Source organism: Echinops telfairi, unplaced genomic scaffold, assembly GCF_000313985.2.
Source record: "Echinops telfairi isolate 266 unplaced genomic scaffold, ASM31398v2 ScPeMD7_7458;HRSCAF=8496, whole genome shotgun sequence".
Classification (NCBI taxonomy): domain Eukaryota; kingdom Metazoa; phylum Chordata; class Mammalia; order Afrosoricida; family Tenrecidae; genus Echinops; species Echinops telfairi.
In genome coordinates, this window is record NW_022111358.1 from 5,470,464 (window position 1) to 5,495,250 (window position 24,787).

At 38.8% G+C, this 24,787-nt stretch overlaps 1 protein-coding gene across 1 annotated transcript in view; it reads right to left on the reverse strand.

The window, feature by feature from the left end:
- NLK (nemo like kinase) overlaps positions 1-24,787 on the reverse strand; it is a 155,717-nt gene that overhangs the window by 72,334 nt on the left and 58,596 nt on the right. The window contains exon 2 of the mRNA XM_045299775.1: positions 405-534. Coding sequence (XP_045155710.1) covers positions 405-534 — 130 coding nt within the window. The remainder of the gene's footprint in view (positions 1-404; positions 535-24,787) is intronic.

Below are 24,787 nucleotides of genomic sequence, written 5' to 3' on the forward strand. Positions count from 1 at the left end.
GGCAGGCAGGCAGGCAGGCAGGCAGGCAGGCAGACAGACAGACAGACAGACACAGACAGACAGGTAGACAGTCATTTTTGAAGCATAGAAACCCTGGATAGTAGAAGGTTTTTAAGGCTTTGTGTATCTTTATGACAGCAGATAGCTTCATCTTTCTCCCGCTGACCTTGGGTTTGAATGACCAACCTTGGAGTTAGCAGCTCAACACTTACCTGACATGTGTGGAGTGAGAGTACAAGTATTATCCCATGATCCCACTAATGCAAGTGCTCCCTGATTTTTAGAGTTCCATATAAAACTGCAGCCAACTTCCAAATTTCACCCCTTTTAACCCTTTCTTGCTAACTGGGTAGGTTAAAGAAGCAGGTAAGCAGTTTGTCCCCCCACACACCAATTTCACTTACATTATCATGTTTAAAAAAACACAACATCTTCAATTCCCGGAAGACCCTTTTGCAAGAGACCAGATTCTGGAAGACGTTGGGCATCTTTTTGAGTGCTACTCTCTTTCCATCTCTTGGATCTGTTACTGACCTAAAGAAGCAGTATTTGGAGGGGGAGGAAGGGAGGAGTGAAAAAGACAAATCAATTTCAGACTTTGTTCAAAGTTTCAGATCATGATATATATCTTTATCTTAAAACATTTTTATACTAAAATTCCACTTAATGTATAAGATATGTCAATGAGAAAGATTAAATAAAACAAACAGCAAAAATACCCCCTATAATAAAATAACTTTAGGCTAATTCACCCACCATTCTTTTCTTTCTTTTTGTAATTTGCGTCTAAATTTCTGTAAGCATTTACCCTTTTCTAATTTAACACTATACCTAAGAAAAGACATTGACTGAGTAAATCAGTGATCATTTTTAAAGATAGGGATTTTAAAGCCAAACAAGCAGAAAAGCAGCACAGACCATTAAGTAACATGACGATGAAACTGGTTTTATCCCTGTTTTCAAAACCATGTTCATTCTGAGGATATCACATTTAGTTAGAGAGAGCCACATTTGGCAAACTGGTTTTCCATGAATTAACCAAGAGCCTTATTTTTCCTCCTTACACTCATTATACTCATTGTTGTTGTAAAATTTACTCCTGACAAGTTATTTTGGTGTGACAGATGTATTGTGCCAACCTGTTCAATAGGAACATGTGGGATTAATCAGGTGGCAGTTTGATTGGAGGGCAGAGATACATGGCTCTCTCTGCAAGGCCCCCCCCACCCCACCCCCCGCCAGTGCCCTCTGGGAGCATGCTGGAGCTGCGTGCTGCTGTTGTAGCTACCATAGTTCTCTGCCTCAACTGGTAAGCTACACTACCCGTGGGCCAAGCCAATCCGTGGATCATGTCGCTAGAATTTGAGGCTCCTTTGAGACCTGCTTTGCCATGCGGCTGGTGCATACATCGCTTAATCTTGAGGCTGGAGGATTCTGTCACCAATATCCCATCCTGGCATGCTTTGCTAAGCGCCTGGAGTTGAAGGACTTTCAGTATATTAACTGTTCCACAGAAGTGAGTTAAACTGAACCTTCTGTACTGCTGTGTGGACTAATTAGCTGTCATATTCCTTCTTGCTGTATAAATAAATCTATCTATCTATCTATCTATCTATCTATCTATCTATCTATCTATCTATCTATCTATCTATCTATACATCTATACATCTAATCATAAGTGTCCTGGTTTTGTTTCTCTAGAGAACCCTGCCTAAGTTTTCTGTCTACCATTATTTTCTAGCGCTGTTTCAGCCTTGGCTATCTACCAGAATTGTTTCATCTATAAATTTAATCTATGTGTTGTCAATGGTGTAAAGTTTGAGAGAAAACTGACAGGAGATCTCTGCACAGACATGAGAAGTCGTCAAAATGAATCACTGGGGTTGTGCTTTATGCACGCATGGGTTTATTCCAAACAAAATGCCTCCCCCACCCCCACCCCACCCCCCACCAAAATGTTGTTTTAAAAAGGTTGGCAACCACTGAGTGGCTGCAGACAAATTTTCTGAGTAAGAAACTTGTCTTAATCTTGTTACGGTGCCTTCAAAAAATAAAAAGAAAGAAAAGGAAAGGAAATAAACAAAAGCCAATCAAAACAGTAGCTACTGAATGGATCTGTTGGGCCAGTTAAATTTAAGGCAGAGAAATTGGCACACAAGGCTATAGGGACTGTTTTTCAATTGGTAGATTTTCTAAGAGGACACAGGACGATCACAGGGGTCTCACAGAGAAAGGTTTACCAAAAATGGAAACTGCACCAGTAAGAAAGAAAGCCCCAAGGAATGTTTTCCTATTGCAACCAATGTACCTGTTGCACATTCTCCAAGGGTACCAAAGGCTGTCCTAGAGAATTCCACTGGGGAGCCTTATTCCATCCACCTTCTAGCCCCACTCTTGTCCCTTCAGATTTTTCTGTTCCCCAAATTCTAATGACAGTTAAAGGCTTGAATCCCTCAAGGTAGTCAAGACTGCCGTCTTCTGTGGTGAATTGAAGAGGAGAGTTCTTCAGAGGAAGGTTAGAGATAGAGACACCACCTTCAGAAGTGTACAGACCTAGGTGGCTATCAGTTATGTTGGAAACAGTAACTTCACATTTTGATGATTTTCCTTAATAAAGGTGTCTATGGATCTTAGAGCAATACTTTTGACTTAGCGCACTAGAAACTGTGTAAAACTGGAGCCCAACATGGTTAATTATCCAGTTAACTACAATGTCTTCAGCTTGTCCAGACAAAATAAGATACCTTGACAACTTGACAAAATGGATGGATGGATGGATGGATGGATGGATGGATGGACGGACGGACGGTGGTGAGTTGTACAAGCCCCCAATGAAATTATTTTAAAAAAAGGTAATACAAATATTAAAAAAAATTAAGACACCTATCAAATTGCTTTCATGAAAGCATTCTTGTCATCTACCTATATAACCACATTGAATTTTTTCCTGAATACCGTATCTTCCTTAACAATGTACTGTAGTGGTTCACTTTCCAAGTAATTACGAAAGCTTGAAATGATGCATTCCAGTATTTTTAAACAGCATGAGGATTCTACTGTCTTCTACTCACTGAAAACTGGTCAAGCAGTATTATCATCTTTTTAAAGTTCTCAAAAGCTTGACATGTAATTCAACTAGAATAGGAGACACTACTATTACTGACTTGCTTTAAAAACACCAAGCATACCTACCACACAGCTGCAAATGCATTTAAACAAAGCAAAATAGGGGGAAACGTCACATATTCTATTCAGGCTATTAATACACAGTCTTTCCCCTCTATTTAAATCTCTGACTGTGCCCATGTAATGGAATATATCAATGAAACAGCAAGAAAGGAAAATTTCAGATCACACAGTGTCTTCACAGTTGTTCGGTGCGTCAGCTGACTTTATTTAGAATGGTTCCTTAGGTGTTTCTTTGTCTTATATGCCATTGCAATTTTCAATTAGTGCAGGTCAGCCATTCTGCATATTCCTCCTGTAGGTCTGCCTAGTATTTTTTTATGTCACAGAAGTGATGTTGTTGTTGCAATGAGATTGTACTCCAACTGCAAACATACTGTCATCGGGTCCATTCTGATTTATACCTCCTTAAGTCAGGGTAGCCCTGCCCCTGTGGGTTTCTGAGACTGCAAATTTACACAGGAGTAGAAATCCTCATCTTTCTCACATGGAGCTACTGGTGGTTGTAAACTGCTAACCTTGTGCTTAGTAGCACAATGTGTAACCCACTACATCACCAGGGGTGTATAATGTCAATATGCCCCAGTACTGGTAATGTTCACTTTGATCAAGTGCTGGGTAGCTGCCTGTTTCTCTGCTATAAATTAACTAGTTAAGTATCTTCTAGAGTAAGGTGACCAGATTTTAACATTGGTAAAGCGGGACACCATTGATAAAACTAATATCCTGGCGAAATAGCCACATGGCAGCTGAAAACCGTATACCCTAGCTCGTCGTGCATTCTTTCCAAAAATCGGGACTTTTTAAAAATGCAGCGGGACGCGGGGGAAAAAAATTGTTCAAAATCAGGACTGTCCCGCCAAAAGCGGACGTTTGGTCACCTTATTCTAGAGAGTTATTTTGAAATGATCATTTTTGCCTGAATCAATTATTACCGATGGTTGTCAAATGGTATAAATAATTTTTATATCTCTACCAACTATAAACACAATTGTTAAAAGGATGTGTAAAAGGATGGAAGCACAATACTATTTTCAAAAACATCACACACCACCATCTTCCCTACTTGTGAACTCTTACTGATCTTGACCCCGCTGTGGTGAGGACGGAGCCTCTGACAGAGCCCACCCCTGGCAACACTTGACAACAGCTCAAGGTTAGCCACCGGGTGCTCTGTAATGTCTTAGGGTGAGAGTCACAAAGCGCATTTTACTCGAGTTTTTATTTTATTATTCACGCAAAAGCCAGTCATGCCTGTGGCTGGTAACAATGTAACTCTAATGAACGTGAGTGGCAGTTCAGTAATTTCACGCCATGTTGAGTTTGTTCTCTCTTAACTTGGGGTAGCAGATGCTTGAGTTCAGCACAAACAGTACCACCCAGCACAGATAAGTGTGGAAGCATGGTACACAGGAATGCTTTCATTTTCTTTGTTACTGAGAGGCTGACTGTGCTGAGCTTCTCTGCTGCCACAATACCCTGGTCACTGCAACTGCACTGGTTAATGAAGCTCCAGCTGCAGCCACAATGAACAACACTGAGGGCAATTTTCCTTGTTTCAGGAAAAAAGGGGGAGCCATCTTTGACCTGTAATTCACTTGCTGGTCAGTGACATGCTCTCTTAAATACCGGGTTCCTTAAATAAAACAAGCACATCTGTCACTTCATCTGATTTCCTTCTTAAATGTTCAACTTACACAAACGGGTGTTTATTTCCTACATTTTAATGTTTGATTCTGAAAATATGTTAAAAATAAAAATTTTAAGAGTTGTGAGAAAGAATTCTTTCCTAATTTCTGCCCCGAGTGCATCAGTTCTCCTCTGCACTTAAATACAAGGTTATCGGTTTCTATTGTTTTTCCAAACAGACACACAAACCACTCTTCAGAGACCGACAGAGCCAGTCAAGAGTGTGCTACCTAAACAGGAAGTTTTGGGATTTGGTGGGATCATTTGTAGGTTGGTGGTGGTGGTGGTTTTTAATTCCAGGAAACTGACCATTGCCACAAATCTGTTTAAATTACCACTGACAAGCAGAAGAATGGAATGACGGGTGAAATGTATTACTGGGGATACTTTCCCAGACACCAGAACGTCCCATTCCAAACAAACACACTCACTGCCATCAAGTTGAGTCATAACAACCTGTGGGACAAGTTAGAGCTGTCTGAGTTTCCAAGACCATAACTTTACCGGAGTAGAAAGCCCGTCTTTCTCCCTCAAAGTAGCTGGTGGTTTCAAACTGCTGGCTTTGTAGTTAGCAGCCTAATGCGAAACCACTAAGTCACCAGGGCTCCCCAAATGTCACATTAGAACATCTTCAATTAGTATACTATTCAGCAGGAAAGGAACCTCACTGGTGAAGTGGTCACAGTATTTGGCTACCGAAAAAATCAGTGGTTCAAACCCACCAGCCACTTTTGGGGAGAGAGATGAGGCAAGCTACTTCTAAAATGATTACAGCCTAGAAACAAACCCCATAGGGGCAGTTCTATATGCAGAGGGCTGCTATGAGTTAAAATTACCTCTCCAGTAGCTGGTTTGGTTTAGTCAGAAAGAAATTACATATACCTCACTCCTTCTCATGTGAAGAGTCTTTTCTACAGCATGTGTTAGCAGTTTTATCATTTCTAATGCAGCTCACTGGCATGATAAGTCATTTTCAACGTAAAATTGTGACAACCGATGTCTAGAAAACTTAGAAAAATGTACTAACTTTGTAAAAATATTATTAAAAGTGGTAAGCAACTTTATTTAGAGCATAAACTTACTAGGCATCCTTGACCTCCTCCTCCAACACACATACAAAGCAGGTCCCTCTCCATCTTTCATATATCTAATTTTCCTATTAATTTAAATGCTGACATAAGAGGTTGTTTTTCTATTCTTTCCAAGATATTTATAAAATTGATCCTTATATATGCTGATCTGATACTATAAGAAAAAGGTTATACAATAGCTAACAGAGCAGTGAAATAGTTTATTTTCGCACAGTCTCCCACTACTGATCAGAAGCAAAACATCTAAATTTAAATGTCAATTTATCATCTGTGTTTAAAAAGTATGTATTTACTCTGGTCTGTGCACACAGGGGTGTATGTGTATATCCTGGTCTATGCACAAGTTACCAGGACAGCAGTGATCATTCTAATCAGACAATATAGATGAAAAGTACTTTTATGCTAATTCTTGTGGTTTTAGAATTATGTGATGGTTTTTTAGACCGGGAATCAATTAGACCTGTCCTTACTGCAGATGCAGGGAGGATGGGGAGACTCGTTCAAACCTCTGTGTGAGCAGGCTGATCTGCTGGCAGGAGAGTTTCTGTAACGTCTTGTCAATGGAAATCTTTTCATGTTAGAGGGTTAACATGACAATCCAGTCTGCTAAGTCTAGTAAGTGTTCATGGCCCACTAGCCACAGATCTATGAATATTGCATGGGGAAGAAAACCAGATGCAACGTAGGAACGGTATCTGTGCAGAGCCACAAAGGGACAGAATTCAGTTGCATTTCCCTATTACATCTTAACAACTTAGTGTGGGCAAGAAGAGGTTGCAAAGGGTAACCAAAGCTAAAACTAAAACCAAAACTTACGTGCCCACTAAAAAAAATACTGAGGAATATATGAGTTACAAAAAATTAATGAATGGCAATTTTTATTACACATTAAGCTTATAATGATAGAAAACACCAAATGAAAGAAAAGAGTTTTATTTACATAGCAAGTTGATAATGGCGTGGCTTTGCAGATGTATGAATTTTAAATGAATCAAGACGCAGTAAGTTCACAGCAGAAGGTAAAGAATGTTCCTAATTGCCATAGGGAATACTGTACTTAACATTTTAGTGGTTAACATTTTCTTAATTACCTGATATAAGTCCCAATATACTATTAGATAAAAAAGCGAACTGAACCAATCAATGCTAAAAATGCATTTTTGAAATTAAAAGGAAATTATGACTATGGCTAAATATTATGGTTAGAAATAAAATGTCCTTTTCTGAGAGAAATACATAAGTATATTTAAGTGACAAGACATGCGATCTGGGATTTGTTTCAAGATACTTCAACAATGATGACAACAAAGAGCAGTTGAAACAAATTAAGCAAATCTTGCCAAATACTGAATCGGAGTGATAGGGATAATAAGGTCTTAGTACATATAAAAAATAATGTATTTTGAAAAATATTAAAAAAGGTGAAACTTATGATTACATAAAAAATATCCAACACTGATAAGAGCTGAGTCCCCAATAAAAGTATTTAATTAAAAAAAAAAAAAAAAAGAACTAACCCCCGTCCAAATATATATATATCCAACACTTAGGACTAAAGCTAGCAAACACTGTCTAAGACTTCTATGCAAAAAAAGATCCAAAACCATTATGGAGGGGAATTAAAGGGTTAAATACATGGAACATACATACCATGTTCACAGATTGGATTCAACATGGTAAAAAAAATTCTTTCCCAAAATGATTCATTCCAGCTCCAATCAAAACCTCAAAATGTTTTGTTTGTGGAAGTTGACTAACTAGTTCTGGAAATTATCTGGAGATGCAAAACATGAAAATAACAGCTATGAAGAACTGGATGGGGAAATACTCTACCAGAAATGCTGTATGAGAAAATACGACTGAGGCAGAAAGATGAACATCCCAGAGCTGAAGCTCCCGGAGACAAGGACGGTTCTCCAGAGTGGGCAGAGATAACACCTCTAAGAGATAGCACTCTGAATTTGAATTATTAGCTTCCTAAACTGTGAGCTGACAAATTCTCTTTGTAAAAAAATAAATAATAAAATAAGGTAAAATAATGAAACCGTGTGATTTGCTACAAGGAATGATAAATAGACCTGTGATATGACCCATAAAAGATCCTTACATACATGGAACATTTACCCTAAAGGGAGCCCTGCAAAAGAGTGGAGACAGTGGAGAGAGGCCCTATTGCTCTAAGCTTCCAACCATTTTATCTCTACACTGCTCGAATACAATGCAAATCACTTTGGGTGGGTGAGTGGGGGGGGCCTCGGTGGGAATCCTTATGACTTTCAGGGGTCCTCAAACTTTTTAAACAGGGGGCCAGTTCAGTCCCTCAGACCCGCTGGAGGGCCAGACTATAGTTTTTAAAAAAAACTATGAACAAATTCCTACACACACTGCACATATCTTATTTTGAAGTAAAAAAAATGGGGGGGCAAAAACATCCGGCGGGCTGGATAAATGTCCTCAGAGGGCCAGTTTGAGGACCCCTTTGTCAACAGAGGGAGACTGCAAGACTGGAGGCAGAGGAGACTTGCTTCTTTCTGTGGGCTTCCTGCCTATTTCTGGTCACTTCAGCAACACTCTGCCCACCCAGTAGCATTTCACGTCCTATCGGAACAGCTTAATCTAGAGTTTGCAATTTTCTGGGTACTTGTAATGGTACTTGTAGAACCATTACATTCCCCACCCCCTACCCCACATACCAACACCTGCAAGACGGTGCCTTCTCTTGAAATAAGAATTTCAGCGGCACAGGGCTCTAAAAACCCAAACCAAAAACTCACTGCTGAGTCAATTGCACTCATAGTAACCCTATGGGGCACAGAACTGCTCCAGTTAGTAGCAGTTGGATTTAATCATTCCAACCCTTTCTCTTCATAGTAATTACTACTTTCATGGTGTTCCTTTCTTGTCTTTTCTGTTACCTAGCTGAAAACACCTTTATTGATTTTTTTTTCATATAAAATGGTTTTAAATAAATGGTGGTTTCTTCTTCCTTGATCAGACCTTGACAGATAGAAGGGTCTTTCTGTGCAAAGTGCTGGAGCAGTTCAATATCCATATGGAAACAAAATGAACCTTCACTTCTCCTCTGCACCACATATCCCAAGTGTGTGAAAAGCAAAGACAGCTTTTAGAATAACACATAGGAGAGTACTTTCAAGACCTTGGGTGTAGAGAAGTATTTTTATTCATTTTATTGGAGCCTCTTACAGCTCTTATAACAATCTATACATCAATTGTATCAAGCACATTTGTACATATGTTGCCATCATTTCCAAAACATATTCTTTCTACTTGAGCTCTTAGTAATCAGCTCATTTCCCCCCTCTCCCACCCTCTCTCTCATGATCTCTTGATAATTTATAATGTGATCGGTTTCCCCTTTCTAACCCCCACCTCCCTCTTCCCCTCCTGGTATCGCTACTCTCATTATCAGTCCTGAGGGGTTTATTTGTCCTCGATTCCCTGTGTTGCAAGCTCTTGTCTATACCAGTGTACATGCTCTGATCTAGCCAGATTTGTAAAGTAGAATTGGGGTCATGACAGTGGGTGGGGGGGCCCATTAAAAAACTAGAGCAGTGGTTCTCAACCTTCCTAATGCTGCGTACAGTTCCTCATGTTGTAGTGACCCCCAACCATAAAATCATTTTCGTTGCTACTTCATAACTGTCATTTTGCTACTGTTATGAATCGTAATGTAAATATTTGATATGCAGGATATATTTTTATTGTTACAAATTGAACATAATGAAAGCATAGTAATTAATCACAAAAACAATGTCATCATAGATTGTGAAATATTTATTTCTAGTTACAAATAAAGGAAATTTTGTCTTGAAGCATGGTATAGCCTGGGTAAGTCTTCACACTGGGTACTGGTATGTGGTAGCATCTGCATGTGGGCAGACCCGCCTGGAGATGGATAGAGGAGCCTGGGTATGGATAGAGGAGTGGTGTCTCGGTTCCTAAGACCATTGGAAATGTGTTTTCCGATGGGCTTAGGCAACCCCTGGGAAAGGGTCGCTCGACAGCCCCCAAAGGGGTCGTGACCCACAGGTTGAGAATTGAACTGGAGGAAAGTTATATGTTTCATCGGTGTTATACTAGTACATCCTGACTGGCTGATCTCTTCCTCATGTCCCTTCTGTAAGGAGATGTCCAATTGTCTACAGGTGGGCTTTGGTTCTCCACTCTGCCCTCCGCCTCATTCACATCAATATTAATTTTTGTTCTGGGTCTTTGATGCCTGATATCTGATCCCTTTGACACCTCATGATGACATAGGTGTGGGCTTTACTGCTTCTCAGCTAGATGGCCACTTGTTTATCTTCACGCCTTTAAGATCGCAGACACTGTATCTTTTGATAGCCAGGCACTATCCGCTTTCTTCACCACATTGGCTTATGCACCCATTTGTCTTAGGCAATTGTGTCAGGGAAGGTGAGCATCCCAGAACGCTGGGTTGTTAGAACAAAGTGTTCTTGTGTTGAGGGAGTACTTGAGAGGAGGCCCAGTATCTGTCTGCTGCCTTACTACTTAACAAATATATGTACATAGATGTTTCCCTATTATTATATAAAAAAACGTATTTACATATGTACATGCCTGTATTTAGACCTCTATAAATGTCCTTTGCCTACTAGCTCTTTCCTTCCTCTTGTCCCACTATCATGTTTGATCTTCATTCAGAGAAGTATTTCTTAAATAGGATCCACCCTCCAACCACAAAAGAAAGACAGAAAGACAGCACTGCATGCTCGAATGAAACAGAGGTCCAGTATACAGTACAAGAAACAAAGGGCACTTATCTAGATATATGTAGAATTCCTACAAGTCAATTTTTAAAAGGTGCTTGACTAAGCATTTGGCAAACGAGGATAATCTAAATAGGCAATAAAAATGTGGAAAAGGTGCCTAACTTCATTAGTCATCTGGGGAAATAAATATTAAAACCATAGTGAGATAGTGGTGCTACATAATCACCAGAATGGGTAATATTTGTAGAAGTCTGACACCACCAAATGGTCTGTGAATATGCAGTGTGATGGCAATTCTTATCCACTTCTAGTAAGAGTGGGTTTTAATTGGTACCAGCACATTGGAAGACAGGTGGATATTATCAACTAAATTGACAGTATGTACACTTTATGGCCCAGTACTTTGACTCCAAGATAAACATACATGTAGCTTCAAAACAGCAATACTTGTAATATCCCCAAACTGAAAGCAACCCAAATATCCAAATAGTGAAATGGATACACAAATTACATTTGTCCAATGAAATACTTTACAGCAATTAAAATGAACTACAGCTGCATACAACACAGATGAATCGCAAAAACATAATTTTGTGAACAAAAGAAATGAAACAAATAAATGCATACGGTTAAGATTTCATTTCTATAATATTAAAACTATAAGCAAAGCTCTTTAAAAAGTTTGAGGATGTACAAAAGTTAGAATTCTGGTAATCACTGGGGAAGGGTGGGAGTGGAAGAACAGAGAACTTACTGCTACAATACCAACTTCCCCCTTGGATGGTGGTTACACAGGTGTACACGTTATGATAAATCACTGAGCTGTACATTTGATTTTGTGTTGTTTCTCTTGTCATAATTAAAGAGGTTTTTAAAAGAGCAACTTAGTTGAATTTTCTAGCATAAAAAGCACTTCAGCTTAAACTCTATATAATGCATACGTTTAAAAGTGGATGATTGCCAATTACTTTTCATAGAGATATATTTGCTCCAACAGCTCAAAAAGATTTTGTAATTTCTTGCCCTGAGCCACTGGCTCATTCTATTAAGAGGAGTGTACTATAGTATCTTTCTTATGCTTTGGTAGAATTCCAAAGGAATTTGCTTGCTTTAAAAAAATAAATGTTTCTTCATCATTACACAAGAATATGTTATTAAGAAGCATTCCACAGGAGAGAGTGCTGTCAGCAGAATTTAGGATAACAGTCCCACCCTGAATCTAATCACTGCTCACATCTAACTTCTTCCATTGTGAAGCAAACTGCTGAAACAGCTACAATATGTAGATGTGCCTCAGCTTTTTAATTAGTTAGCCTTTTAAAAATAACCAAAACCAAAAATATTAGAAAAACAAAACAGGAGGCAAGACTTCCAGCTGTGGCAAACAGAAGAGGTCAGCAAATCTTCTCCACAAACACTATAAAACTGGGCAAAACTGTCAAAACAACCATTTTAGGGGTACTCCTCTTATTAGGTGCTTATTGTTACTATTATTGGTGCTTATATTATTATAATAACTCTCATTATTGAGTTAGTTCCAACATGTAGTGGCCCTATGTACAACAAAGAAATTATTAGCATCAAACAAGTTTAAAAGTACTTATGTGTGGAAAAGTGGGAACTTTAGGCAAGAACAGTCAGAGTTGGAGGCACTGTTGCCTAGGGTGCAACTCCAATCCTATTCCCCGCACAGTCCGTGTTCTACTGAGCAGGGCTGGCCAGGAAAACCAGCAGAATGTGAGAAATCCTTACTCACTGGCACTGACAACCACAGATCACAGGCAAAGAGGGGTAAGTTGAGGTTAATGTCCCGGCTGGGGAGAGGGTTGGGCTAACAGGAGAATCTGGATATGACAGAGCCATCAAGGGGCTGGATAAACTTCCCACACAGCCACGGCTGGCTTGGAGGGTGCCCACTCGAGAGAGAGAATGAAGAGTGCCCAGCAAAAATGAAAAACTGGGTTACACCTGAAAATGGAACGAGCTCCATACACTACACACGGATTGACCAGCAGTCAGTCTCAATAGTTGGGATTAATTGAGCACAGCTTTTGACCAATCACTGGCTGTCTGCTAAGTTATGTAGAGTGGGCAAAAAATTCAAGTTACAATTTAAAATATGCAGAAACTTGAATGCTACTCACCAAGAAAGAAAATGGTTCTGTAGATTAAATCCACACGAGTTACTAAGTATACACAGAACAGCAACAAGGACAACATTCAACAGTAAGAAATCAGATCTGGAGCTGCTACGATATAAATCCAAACTCACTGCCATCAAGTCAATTCTGACTCAAGATGACCTTACAGGATAGAGTAGAAATGCCCCTTTGGGTTTCTGTGATTATAAATTCTTACAAGACTACAAATCTTTACAATTTCACTTTTCTCCCACTTGAGGCTCTGCTATCAGCTCCCATTTCTTCCCCCTCCCTCCCCAGCCTGCCCTCCCAAGCAAAGTTTTAAAATCATTTTCAGATTTTTTTGTTCTTTGATGCCTGATACCTGATCCTTTCGACAACTCATGATACACAGGCTGGTGTGCTTCTTCTATGTGGGCTTTGTTGTTTCCGAGCTAGATGCATCAAAGAACAAAAAAATCATATAATTATGTGCTCCCCTTCCCAATATGATCGCTGAAGAACAAATGGGTGCATAAGCAAATGTGGTGAAGAAAGCTGATGGTGCCTGGCTATCAAACGATATAGTGTCTGGGGTCTTAAAGGCTTGAAGGTAAACAAGCAGTCATGTAGCTCAGAAGCAACAAAGCCCACATGAAGAAGCAAACCAGCCTGTGTAATAACGAGGTGTCGATAGGATCAGTTATCAGGCATCAAAGAACAAAAAATCAAATCCTTGTGAATGAGGGGGAGTACAGAGTGGGGACCCAAAGCCCATCTGTAGGCAATTGGACATTGCGGGGAGGAGATGAGCCAGCCAGTGCAGTGTAGCACCGATGAAGCACACAACTTTCCTGTAGTTCTTAAATGCTTCCTTACCACCCACTATCATGATCCCAGTTCTACCTTACAAATCTGGCTACACCAGAGGATGTACAGTGGTACAGATAGGAACTGGAAACACAGGGAATCCAGGACAGATGATCCCTTTAGGACCAGTGGTGAGAGTGGCGATACTGGAAGGAAGGTGGGGTAGAATGGGGGAACCAATTACAAGGATCTACCTATAACCTGCTCCCTGGGGGACGAACAAAATAAAAGTGGGTGAAGGGAGACGTCAGACAGTGTAAGATACGACAAAATAATAATCATTTATAAAGTATCAAGGGTTCCTGAGGGAAGGGCGAGTGGGGAGGGAGGGGAAAATGAGGAGCTGATACAAAGGGCTCAAGTAGAAAGCAAATGTTTTGAGAATGATGAGGGCATCAAATGTACAAATGTGCTTGACACACAATGGATGTATGGATTGTGATAAGAGTTGTACAAGCCCCCAATAAAATAATTTTTTTTAAGTTTTCAGATAACAATGGACAGATATAAGGCACTGTATTAGTCTAGGTACTTTAGAGAAACAAATCCACAGATACTCGTGTATGCGAGTTTTATATATAGGTTAAGTGTACATCAAGAAAATATCCCAACCCAGTGCTGCCCAAGCCCACAAGTCCAACATTAACCCATTAACCCATATGTCCAACACCAATCCACAAAGTGCTCCTCCATCTCACAAAACAGACACAACGATGCTGACTGCAGGAGGAAAGCCGAGTCAGCGAATGTGTAAGCATCTCAGCGCTGGCAGGGGTCTCCACGTGGGTGCTCCAGCACCCAGGGCTGCATCAGGGTAAGTCTAGGTGGGTTCTCCTTGGGGATGTCTTGCAGGAAATGACCCTTGCAAGCTGAAGCAGGGAACTGCTAAGGCAGCTGCACCCTGGTGCAACTATCACAAAGCAAGAGATCCGAGAATTCAAAAGGTGAGGTTCACTGAGCCATTTATCCCTCCGCCCTTCAATTAACCCCACTTGTGTTTATTGCCCAGGTTGGCACAATAAACTAACTCAGGCGCTTAATAACAAGTGTAAAAAATAGAGATCCACACCTACATACTTCTCAGTCAAACATAGATCAAACACAGGGAAACTCCCGAAAGCAGTAAAACAACATGATCAATAAATGACTTTAAAATAATGGAGGCCAGGAGGCAATGGAATGACTTAGTCACCACTCTTGGGGTGCATATAAATGAAAAAATTTGACAATGAATCCCTTCCTTAAATAACAACAAAAATTTATCCTGATATGTATGGAATGTGATAAGAGTTGTATGAGGCCCTAATAACATGATTTAAAAAAAATTTATCCTGCAAAAAGGCAAAATGAAAACATAACAAGCAGAAACTAAGAACATTTGTTCACAGCTGACCCGCCTTAAAAGAATTCCTAGAGTAAAAGGAAGTGACCCCAGAAGGTCATTGGAATCCACAGCTTGAAAGAAAAGCTCTAGATGACTCTACAGGCAGAACAGAACTGCCCCACAGGATTTTCAAGGCTTTCAATTTTATGGAAGCAGAGTGCGACATTTTCTCCCAGTGGGTTCAAACTGCCCACCTGTCAGTCAGCAGCTGAGCACTTTCCTCACTGTACCACCAGGACTCCTGATAGAACCTTCAGATGTAATAGATATTACAACAGCACCACGAGAGGGAGTGCAGCTATAGCAAAACCAAGTTTTGATATTTCACTCAAGTTCATCTGAAATAGGCTGAGATGCAGATGTACACGGTATTCTCTAGATTAGTAAAACATGGTTTTAATATATAGAAATAAAGTTTTTATTTAAAAAATCAGCATATGCCTTAAAATGGTAAATGAAAAAACAATAAAAATAGACATAAAAGAACAAAATGGCAAACATGAATTCAATCATCAATAACTACAACAAATATAAGCTATACAATCAAAAGACAGCGGTTGTCTGAGTAAAAAAAGCAAGATTCAACTACATGCAGAATCCAAAGGGCACATTTTAGAGTTAAACAATGAAAATTAAAATAAATAAAAAAACAGGCTGAAGTGAAAGGATGGAAAATAAGCACCACGCAAACAGTGACTGTAATAGAGCTGGAGAAGTTGTGTTAACATAGACAAAATAGATTTCATGACAAGGACTATTAATAGAGACAATATGAGGCATTTCATAATGACAAAAGGGTAAAGCATCAGGAATAGAACAATTATAAATATATATGTAACTAAAATCAGAACTCCAAAATAAATTAATCAAAAGTTGACAGAAATTAAGAAAGACAATTAAACAACTATATTTGGAGATTTTAATGTCATACTCCCAAAGATATAACTAAACAAAATAAGCAAGATATACAAAGTTTGAACACTATTAACTATTTAATCTAAGGGACATTTACAGAACAACCTAACAAAAAGCAAAATTAGCATTCTTTTCAAACATAACTGAACACTAGCTAGGAAGCTCAAATTTCAGGGCAAAAACCAAGTTTCAGTAAATTAAAAAATATTGAAATCAGTCAAATATGCTTTTCTACTCACAACAGAATCAAACTACAAATAGTGGAAAGAAAGAAACCTGGGAAACCCCTAATATTAGGAAATTAAACAATACACTTCTAAATAAGCCATAGATCAAAGAAATCAAGAGGAAAATTAGAAAATGTTTTGAAAAGACTGACTCATAGCGACTTCATAGAGGGTTTCCTAGGCTATAAATCTTTACAGATAGTTGTTGGTGGTTTTAAACTGCAGACTTTGTGGTTGTTAGCAGTTCAGTGCTTAACTAACAGCACTACCAGGTCAAGGAACTAAAGAAAGTTCTCAATAATATATAAGCTTGCAGCAAAAAAAAACTGGAAAAAGTAAATTAAACCAAAGGAAGAAAATAAGATAAAACTGTAAGCCAGTAAAATAAGCAAAAATAAAGTAAGAAAAGCAATGAAATATTCCTCATGAATGTCAATGCAAAAAGTCCCAACAATAAGCTGTGGGGTAAAGGAACTACTTTTACCCTAAGTAAGGTGGCCTCTTCCTTGGCTCTTAGGAGATTAAGACTTGGAATAACTGGGATGTCTTTCAGGACACACTGGAGGATCCCTCACTAGTAAGTGGGAGCTAGCCAGTCCTAATTTGGGAGAACAATATCAATAATAAACAATATCAACAATAAATCATTCAGAAGGAATGATTTAGGGAACATTCAAGACTGGTCATTAAGAGCCCAGAGAAAATGGGGAGCTGGTATCAAAGGCTCAAGTGGGAAGAGAATGCTTTGAAAATGGTGGTGGCTGCCTATGTGTAAATGTGCTTGACACATTGGAGGAATGTATGGATTGTGATGAGATGCAAGAGCCCCCAGTAAAAGTATTAAAAAAAAAAAAAAAAGGGGGGCCCAGAGAACTAGGAGAATGAAAAATCCTTTGAAACACACCTAGTTCCCTGGTGGGCACCTTCCTAGATCTTTCCAGTACATCTTTTCCTTAAGATCCTTTTAAAACTGACAGTTTAAGTATGTCTTCCATGGGATCTATACGGAAACTCTATATCCATCCATTCACCTTTGACTTGATGGCAGTGAGTTTGGTTTTGGGGGTTTTAATATGCTTCAATATAAAAAACTGCCAACAATGGACTTATCTAGTATAATTAACAAAAGCATAAACTGCAAAAGTAAACATAATGGAACCACATACAAATTAAAAACTTTAGATAAAAAAGAGCTATGACTCAGAATATCTGCCAAGACTCTAATAATCAAAAGTACATAAAACTTAACAAAAAGGCAAATAATTCGGTTATTAAATGGGCTACGGATTTAGACATTTCACTAAAAAGTATATCCAAACAGACCCGAAACACATCAACAGATGCTCAGTGCCATAATCCATCATCTACCTGCAAATCAAAACAACATGAGTTACCACCTCACCCCAACAATAACAAAGTTTTAAAAGAAAACACAGAACAACAAATGCCACAGAATGTGGAAGGACTGGAACCCTCACATCCAGCTAGAGGGACTGTAAAATGGTTCAACCACAAGGGGGAGTGCGAGGGCACTTCCCTGGAAAGTTGGAACTAGAAATACCCCACCATCCAGCAATCCCACTACTATGTGTCTATCTTACAAAAATAAGAACTGTGATGCAAATCGATATGTACACCCATGTTCGTCACAGTACTACACACAAACGAGAAAAGATGGTACAAAATCTCAGTACCCGTCAACGGATGGGTGGTTAAACTATCATACATACACCCAATACTACACAACATGAGAGATCAAGGAGTCTGGGAAATACGTCATAACATGGATGAGCCTGGAGGGCACCATGCTGAGTGAAATTAGTTAATCAGTCACAAAAGGACAAGTACTATATATTTGTGGCAATCAGCTTTGGGAGCTGGAGGTCAGATGTGGTCTCAGTGCCATTTCCTCAACAAAGTGCACATAATGAGGGGATTGCAATGGATGAGCTGAAACAATTGTGAATACGTTGTTGAATGTAGAAGTATTACTTGTAAACTTTTAGGTAATTCATAAGCTTTAAAAAAAAAAGGAAATCAAATCACAAAACAAAATGTCTTATTGTAACCAGTTTAATCAAAGTATCTTTTACAGTATTTCTTTTCTCTTTTTTTTTTTTGTAGTCTGGTTTCTAAATTTGAATTAAAAGTTATCAATTTCACTACTTCTCACTGTAATTTTGCCTACTTTGGTCTTTTCCCAGAATCTTTTGTAATTAACTAGTCCATTTCCCACCTTGTTAAATGCTTTGGAGAACTGGTGATGAGGGTTATTGATGTCTTTCAAGTAGTATAATTTTTGTAGTACATATTCCATCTTATTTTCCTGTTTTTGTTATTCATCTTTTAACGTTATTATACCGTAACCCGAGAATGCAGTATCTACTTACAATATTCATGCTGAAAATATTTACTTATTTATGTATGTAAACATTCAAATATATGTATTTAAAATAAAGTACATATTCCTATTTCCTTTCATTCTCTCAAAAATGTATCTTCCTATATTGCTGAGGAAAGCAATATAGTTGTGGCTTATTTGAACTAAAATCCTTTTTGAGATATACTGTGTCCTACTCAAGTTATTATGGTATATATCTCCTGTATTTATCAGTGTTCTTTTCCTATGCTTTCTTATTATTTTATCAGGAATACAATTTTCTGGCATGCTGTGTAAGAAACATCTCAGTTTTACAAAGAAAGTTTGGAATATAGACTAAGCATTTTCATTATATAGGAACTAAAAAATATTTTCAAATGATAATGTACAGGAAGATAGTATGTTGTTAATGCAAATATAGAACACTACATATTAGAATTCAAGTGAGGATAAGTTCTGAATATAGAAATGGCCTACAAATTCTTAATATATTTGGGGTATGTTTCCAACAAATATCAAGAGTGGGGGGAGTGCAAGTTATTAGTTTATGTATTTCATGCTAGGCTATTGAATCATAACATGGATGCTTTAGATGAAAGATATGTTTTGGAAAACATTGTACCAGCAACTATTGTAATTTACTCCTTGAACAATTATAATAAATCGTAATGAAGGAAATGAAATAAATCGCCCACAATAACAATATAATAAAACACTGCAAACAATCCCCCCACCCACACCTACCCCAGCATATGTTGCTATTCTGACACAGCATTACAGCCTTGGCTCTGGCAGAGGCAGGGAGCAGAATGGCTCTAAATGAGCAGGGTGATCATAATTAGCTAACAATGATCCATCTGGGGAAATAAAGGAGGTGGGCCCAAAAGCTGCGAGCAAGAGATAACAAGGGCTTTCTTCCCAAGGCCTTTGGGTGAATCACCTGTTCCTCTTTATGGCTCACTTAATAAAGGGCTGGGAAGGCTTGGCCTGCCCAAACACCTGGCAAGGGTATGGCTATCTGATGACTGAAGCCCCACCCCCAAAGCCCCCAATTCATTTTTACCAGCAAATGACACCTGCAACTCTTTGAAGAGGAAAGACTATTTTCCTCCATTTGAAAGGCCAGTTCATTACTTGGTGGGAAAGAGATGAAGATCCCATCCCAGGTTTAGAACTAAAGCATCCCAGTCTGTTTTTATCAAACAGTAATTAAAATTGTACATAACTAGTTTAAAATAAAGAGACCACATAATTACAAACTATAAAATTGCAGGTACAGAGAGGTATGACTGGGAGGGGGTTGCTTCAACCACAGCTCATTAGCCAGGGTGGAGAAGCCAGCTGTTACACCAAGGCTAGAATTTCAGGTGTATGTTACCCCTCAGTAAGATTCTCAATCTTCCTCCTTTGGGATATGAATTTGAAAGGCAATGATGAGTACATGGAGGTACCTCTGCATCCTTTTGTTTCAGCTATGATAGAAACCTAGAACCTAAGGGGCAATCAACGGGAGTCATGTAGCATGTAGCTGAATACAGGAAAACGGTCTCCTGTTTAGCTTTTTAGAGGAACTGACTCCTAACAGCAAACCATTTAAAGAATGGAGAGCTAATTAAGTGGTACAAAAGCTGAATTCAATGGTCCCACAGTTCCACTAGTGGGGACTGAGAGAAGTGGGGCATACAAAACAAAAGCCTAAGATGAATTTGGAGCTGAGTTAGCATCAGTTTGGTCTTTAATAGTTTCCTTCCTGACCTTCTGGGTTGCCACCCCTTTGGAGGTCGAACGACCTTTTCACAGGGGTTGCCTGATTCATAACAGTAGCAAAATTAGTTATGAAGCAGCAATGAAAATAATATACTGGTTGGGGTGGGGTGGGGGTCACTACAACATGAGGAACTGTATTAAAGGGCGGCATTAGGAAGGTTGACCACTATCAACTGCTATCAAGTTACTTCCACGCTGCCTCTGATCTGACTCCTTGAGAGCCTTGCTTGTCAATTTCACCTCAGGAAGATTGAAAACTATCAATGAGGATATGAAATGCTGGTCTGCTTGCAAAAAAAAAAGTCTTATCTGAAAAGGATTATCTCCAGATGCAGAACTGGTAAAAAACCTAGGCCACAAACCAGAGGACTACATATATACTCATGTATATGCCAAGTTTTCCAGCATTTTTAAATGCTGTTTTTGTGGTTAAATTAGGTGCCTCGGCTGATACTCGGGTCGGCTTATACTCTAGTATACACGGTAAGTAACTGCCAAGTCTTAAGAAAGAGGCTGGGAAAACAGGTTTCATACTGCTCTCCCAAGAAGTTATCACATTTCTCTGCCCTGCTTTTAGAGAATACAGTAGTTTAGGTGAATACTAATGGTGGTGTGAACCCCAGGCTGAAAACAAACTTTTCACTAGACCAAGGCTCAACAGGGAATCTCTTCTGTGGAAAAGAAACTCTGAAATGTTTAATTTGTTAAATAGAAACTATATCCAATATACTATATTGAATACAGAAATAAAGTGAGTACATACTGAAGGAATTGTTGGTAAAATTAGCAGGTGAAGTGGTCAAAGTAAGTTCCTAAAAGAGTTTATAAAGCCAAAAACAATTTCCCTTGGGAATTTAATCTAAATGGGCATTCTTTACATTTTCAAATAACAAAACTCAATCAGATCAACAAAAAACAAACAAGACCTCAGTCAGATCTTAAGCAATATATGTGACTAAGCTTACAAGACTATTATATACCTGCTTCCCAAAATATGTCTTTAGAGCTCGGTTTCAAAAGTTGAAACCACACAACAGCTCTCTGGTTCTTTGAGGATTCCTCACCCCTGACTATCATGACCCCTGTCCTGCCTTTCAGTTCTGGCTAGACCAGTGCATGTATACTGGTACAGATAAGAGCTCATGACACACAGAATCCAGGTCAGATAAACCCCTCAGGTTCAGAAAAGGGAGTAACAATACCAGTATGGTAAGGGGAAGGTGTGGGGAGGAAGGGGGAACCGATTGCAATGATCAATGCATTAAACCCCACCCAGGGAGATGAACAACAGATATGTGGGTAAGGAGACAGCAGTTGGTATAAGATATGAAAACAATAATAATTTATAATTTATCAAGGGGTCACGAGGGCAAGAGGGGAGTGAGGGAAGAAAAAAAGAGAAGCTGATACCAAGGGCTCAAACAGAAAGTAAATGTTTAGAAAATGTGATGGCAACATATGTACACATATGCTTGATACAACTGATGTACGGAATGTTTTAAGAGCCCCCAATAAAATGATTTTAAAAAAGAACAGATAGGCCAATATAATTGAAAATCCAGGAGTAAACCTATACATTTATGGCCAATTAACTTTCAACAAGGTTGCCAATTTTAGCCAATGGGAAAAGAATAATCTTTCAACCATTGTTCTTGGGCTTCCAAAAGTAGAAAAATAAAGTTGGGCTCCTACTTCATACCATATACAAAAAGCAATTCAACATGGATCAACAACATATACATATGCCAAAACTAAAAAACGTTTTGAAGGAATGTAGGGGTAGATATTCAAGGTCTTGTATTTGGCATGGATCCCTAGATATGAACCCCAAAGCACAAACAAAAGAAAATTGGATACAATGGACTATAACAAAGTAAGTTTTTAACAAAGTGTACGTCAAAGGGCATTATCAAAAAAGTTAAAAGATAAAACCTACTGAATGGAAGAAAATATTTGGAAATCATGTGACTAATAAGCATTTAGTACCCAGAAAATGTAAAACATCAGGGGGAGGAGGGCTTCTAAAAGTTTGTGGAAAACAACCCATTATCTTTTGTTATATTTTCCATGAACTTTTTAAAAGCTCTCTCATACAACTCAACAGCAAAGGGCAAACAAACCAGGCACACAGGGAAGAGACATGACTAAAACACTTCTTCAAGGAAGAAATGACTGAAAGCACATGAATAGATGCACGGGATCACCTGCCATTGCTATTTTTGTTAGTAGCAGTTGTGAAATACAAATGAAACTACGATTAGAGGGAACTGATCACAATGATCTACATGTAACCCCTCCCTGGGGACGAACAACAGAAAAGTGGGTGAAGGGAGACAGAGATCAATGTAAGACATGACAAAACAATAATTTATAAATTATCAAGGGTTCATGAAGGAAGACAGGAGGGGGTATAAAAATGAGCTGATACCAAGGGCTCAAGTAGAAAGAAAATGTTTTGAAATGATGGCAATAGATGTACAAATGTGCTCGACACAATGGATGTATGGATGGATTGTAATAAGAGCTAAGAGCTGTAAGGGCCCCCAATAAAATGATCTTCTTTAAATTAGAAAGGGGGAAAAAAAGAAAACTACAATCAGATACTTCATACCCACTCTCAAAAAGTCCCTGCCTATAGTGAATTCTAACTCACAGTACCTCCGTTTAGGGTTTCTAAGGATTTGAAATCTTTGCAGCATCAGACAGCCTCCCTCCTCTTTCTCCCAAAGAGCAGCTGGTGGGTTTGAACCTTGCTGTCAGCAATCCAATAATAATATCTATTCCACCAGGGTTCCTCTCTCTCACTCACAGGGTTAACAGAAAAATGTAAAATAACAAAAATAAGTGTTGGTGAAGACATGGAGAAATCGGAGCTATCACCAGTGTTGGCAAAAATCTAAATGGCACAGCTACTATGGAAAAAAGGTTCCCCCAAAGTTAAACACAGAGTTATGATGCTGTCATTGTTACATGCCAGTGAGTCAAAGCAGCCCTAAAGACAGCGAAAGGAACCCCTGCTACTTCATCACAACTGTTGCAGCCGTTGTATCAAACTATCGCATTGTGGGTCTTCCTCTTTGTCACCGACTCCCCAGGATAATATACTTTCCCACGGACTGGTCTTTCCTGACAAATATCCAAAGTATGTGAGCATTCTGCCTGAACTTTCTACATAACAGATTTATGTATTCTTCTGGCAAACTATAGTAACTTTCAATATTCTTTAATTCAAATGATCAATTCTTCGGTGATCTTTGTTCACTGTCCAGCTTTTACATACAAACGAGGCAAGTAAAAACACTAAGGCTTGTATCATACTCAAAGTGATATATTTGTTCTTGAACACCTTAGACGTATTATTTGCGCAATACACTTGTTGATGAAGTATTGCATCTGCCCATGCAAATACTTCACTTGACACACTGGATAGTTGCTTCGATGAGCACTGATTATGGATCCATATAAAATGAAAATCCTTGACAATGATGGTCTTTTCTCCATTTATTATGATGTTGTCTATTGGTTCCATTGTGAGGATTTTTACTTTCTTTATATGAGCTGCAACACCTACTGAAGGGTATACATGTAGTCTTTGATATTCATCGACAATATCAAGTATCAGCAGGTGAGACTGTTCCACCTGCATATACACAGGTGGTTAATGAGCTTTCCTCCAATCCTGATGCTGAATTCTTCGCTATTTAACCAACTTCTCGGATTATTTGCTCAGCACACAGACTGAGTAAGGATGGCGTTACCATAGGACCCAGCAATTTCACTCCTAGACATATACCACATAGCAGAGATGCTCCAGAACATATGCACACCAATGTTTCCTGCAGCACTATTCACAACAGCTGAAACGTAGAAACAGTTCGAATGCCCACCAACAGATGAGTGGATAACTCTGGTACATAGATACAATGGAGTATTACAAACTCACTGTTGTCAATTTAATTCCAACTCACGGAAACCCTAAAGAACAGCTGAACTGCCCGGTGGATTTCTGTAAGTAGCCTCATCTTTCTCCCATAAAGTAGCTGGTGGTTTTTGAACTGCTGACCTTACAGTTAACAGCCCAGTGAGTAACTCATTCACTACACCACCAGCCATGAAATAGGTGAACCTTCAAAACTTTATTTAATGCAAAATAAGCCAGGCACAAAAGAACAAGCAAATGTACAGAGAAAGAAAGTAGGCAAAGGTTAATCAGGGATTGGGAGGGGGCAGCGGACACAGGGTGTACAACTTAACAGGTATAGTTTCCGTTTGGGGTAATGAAAAGTCTTAGAAACAAAAAGTGATTACAGCTGTATAGCATTGCGAACGCTAATGAATTGCACACTTTAAAATAGCTAAATTGTATGATATATATATATATATATATATATATATATATATATATAT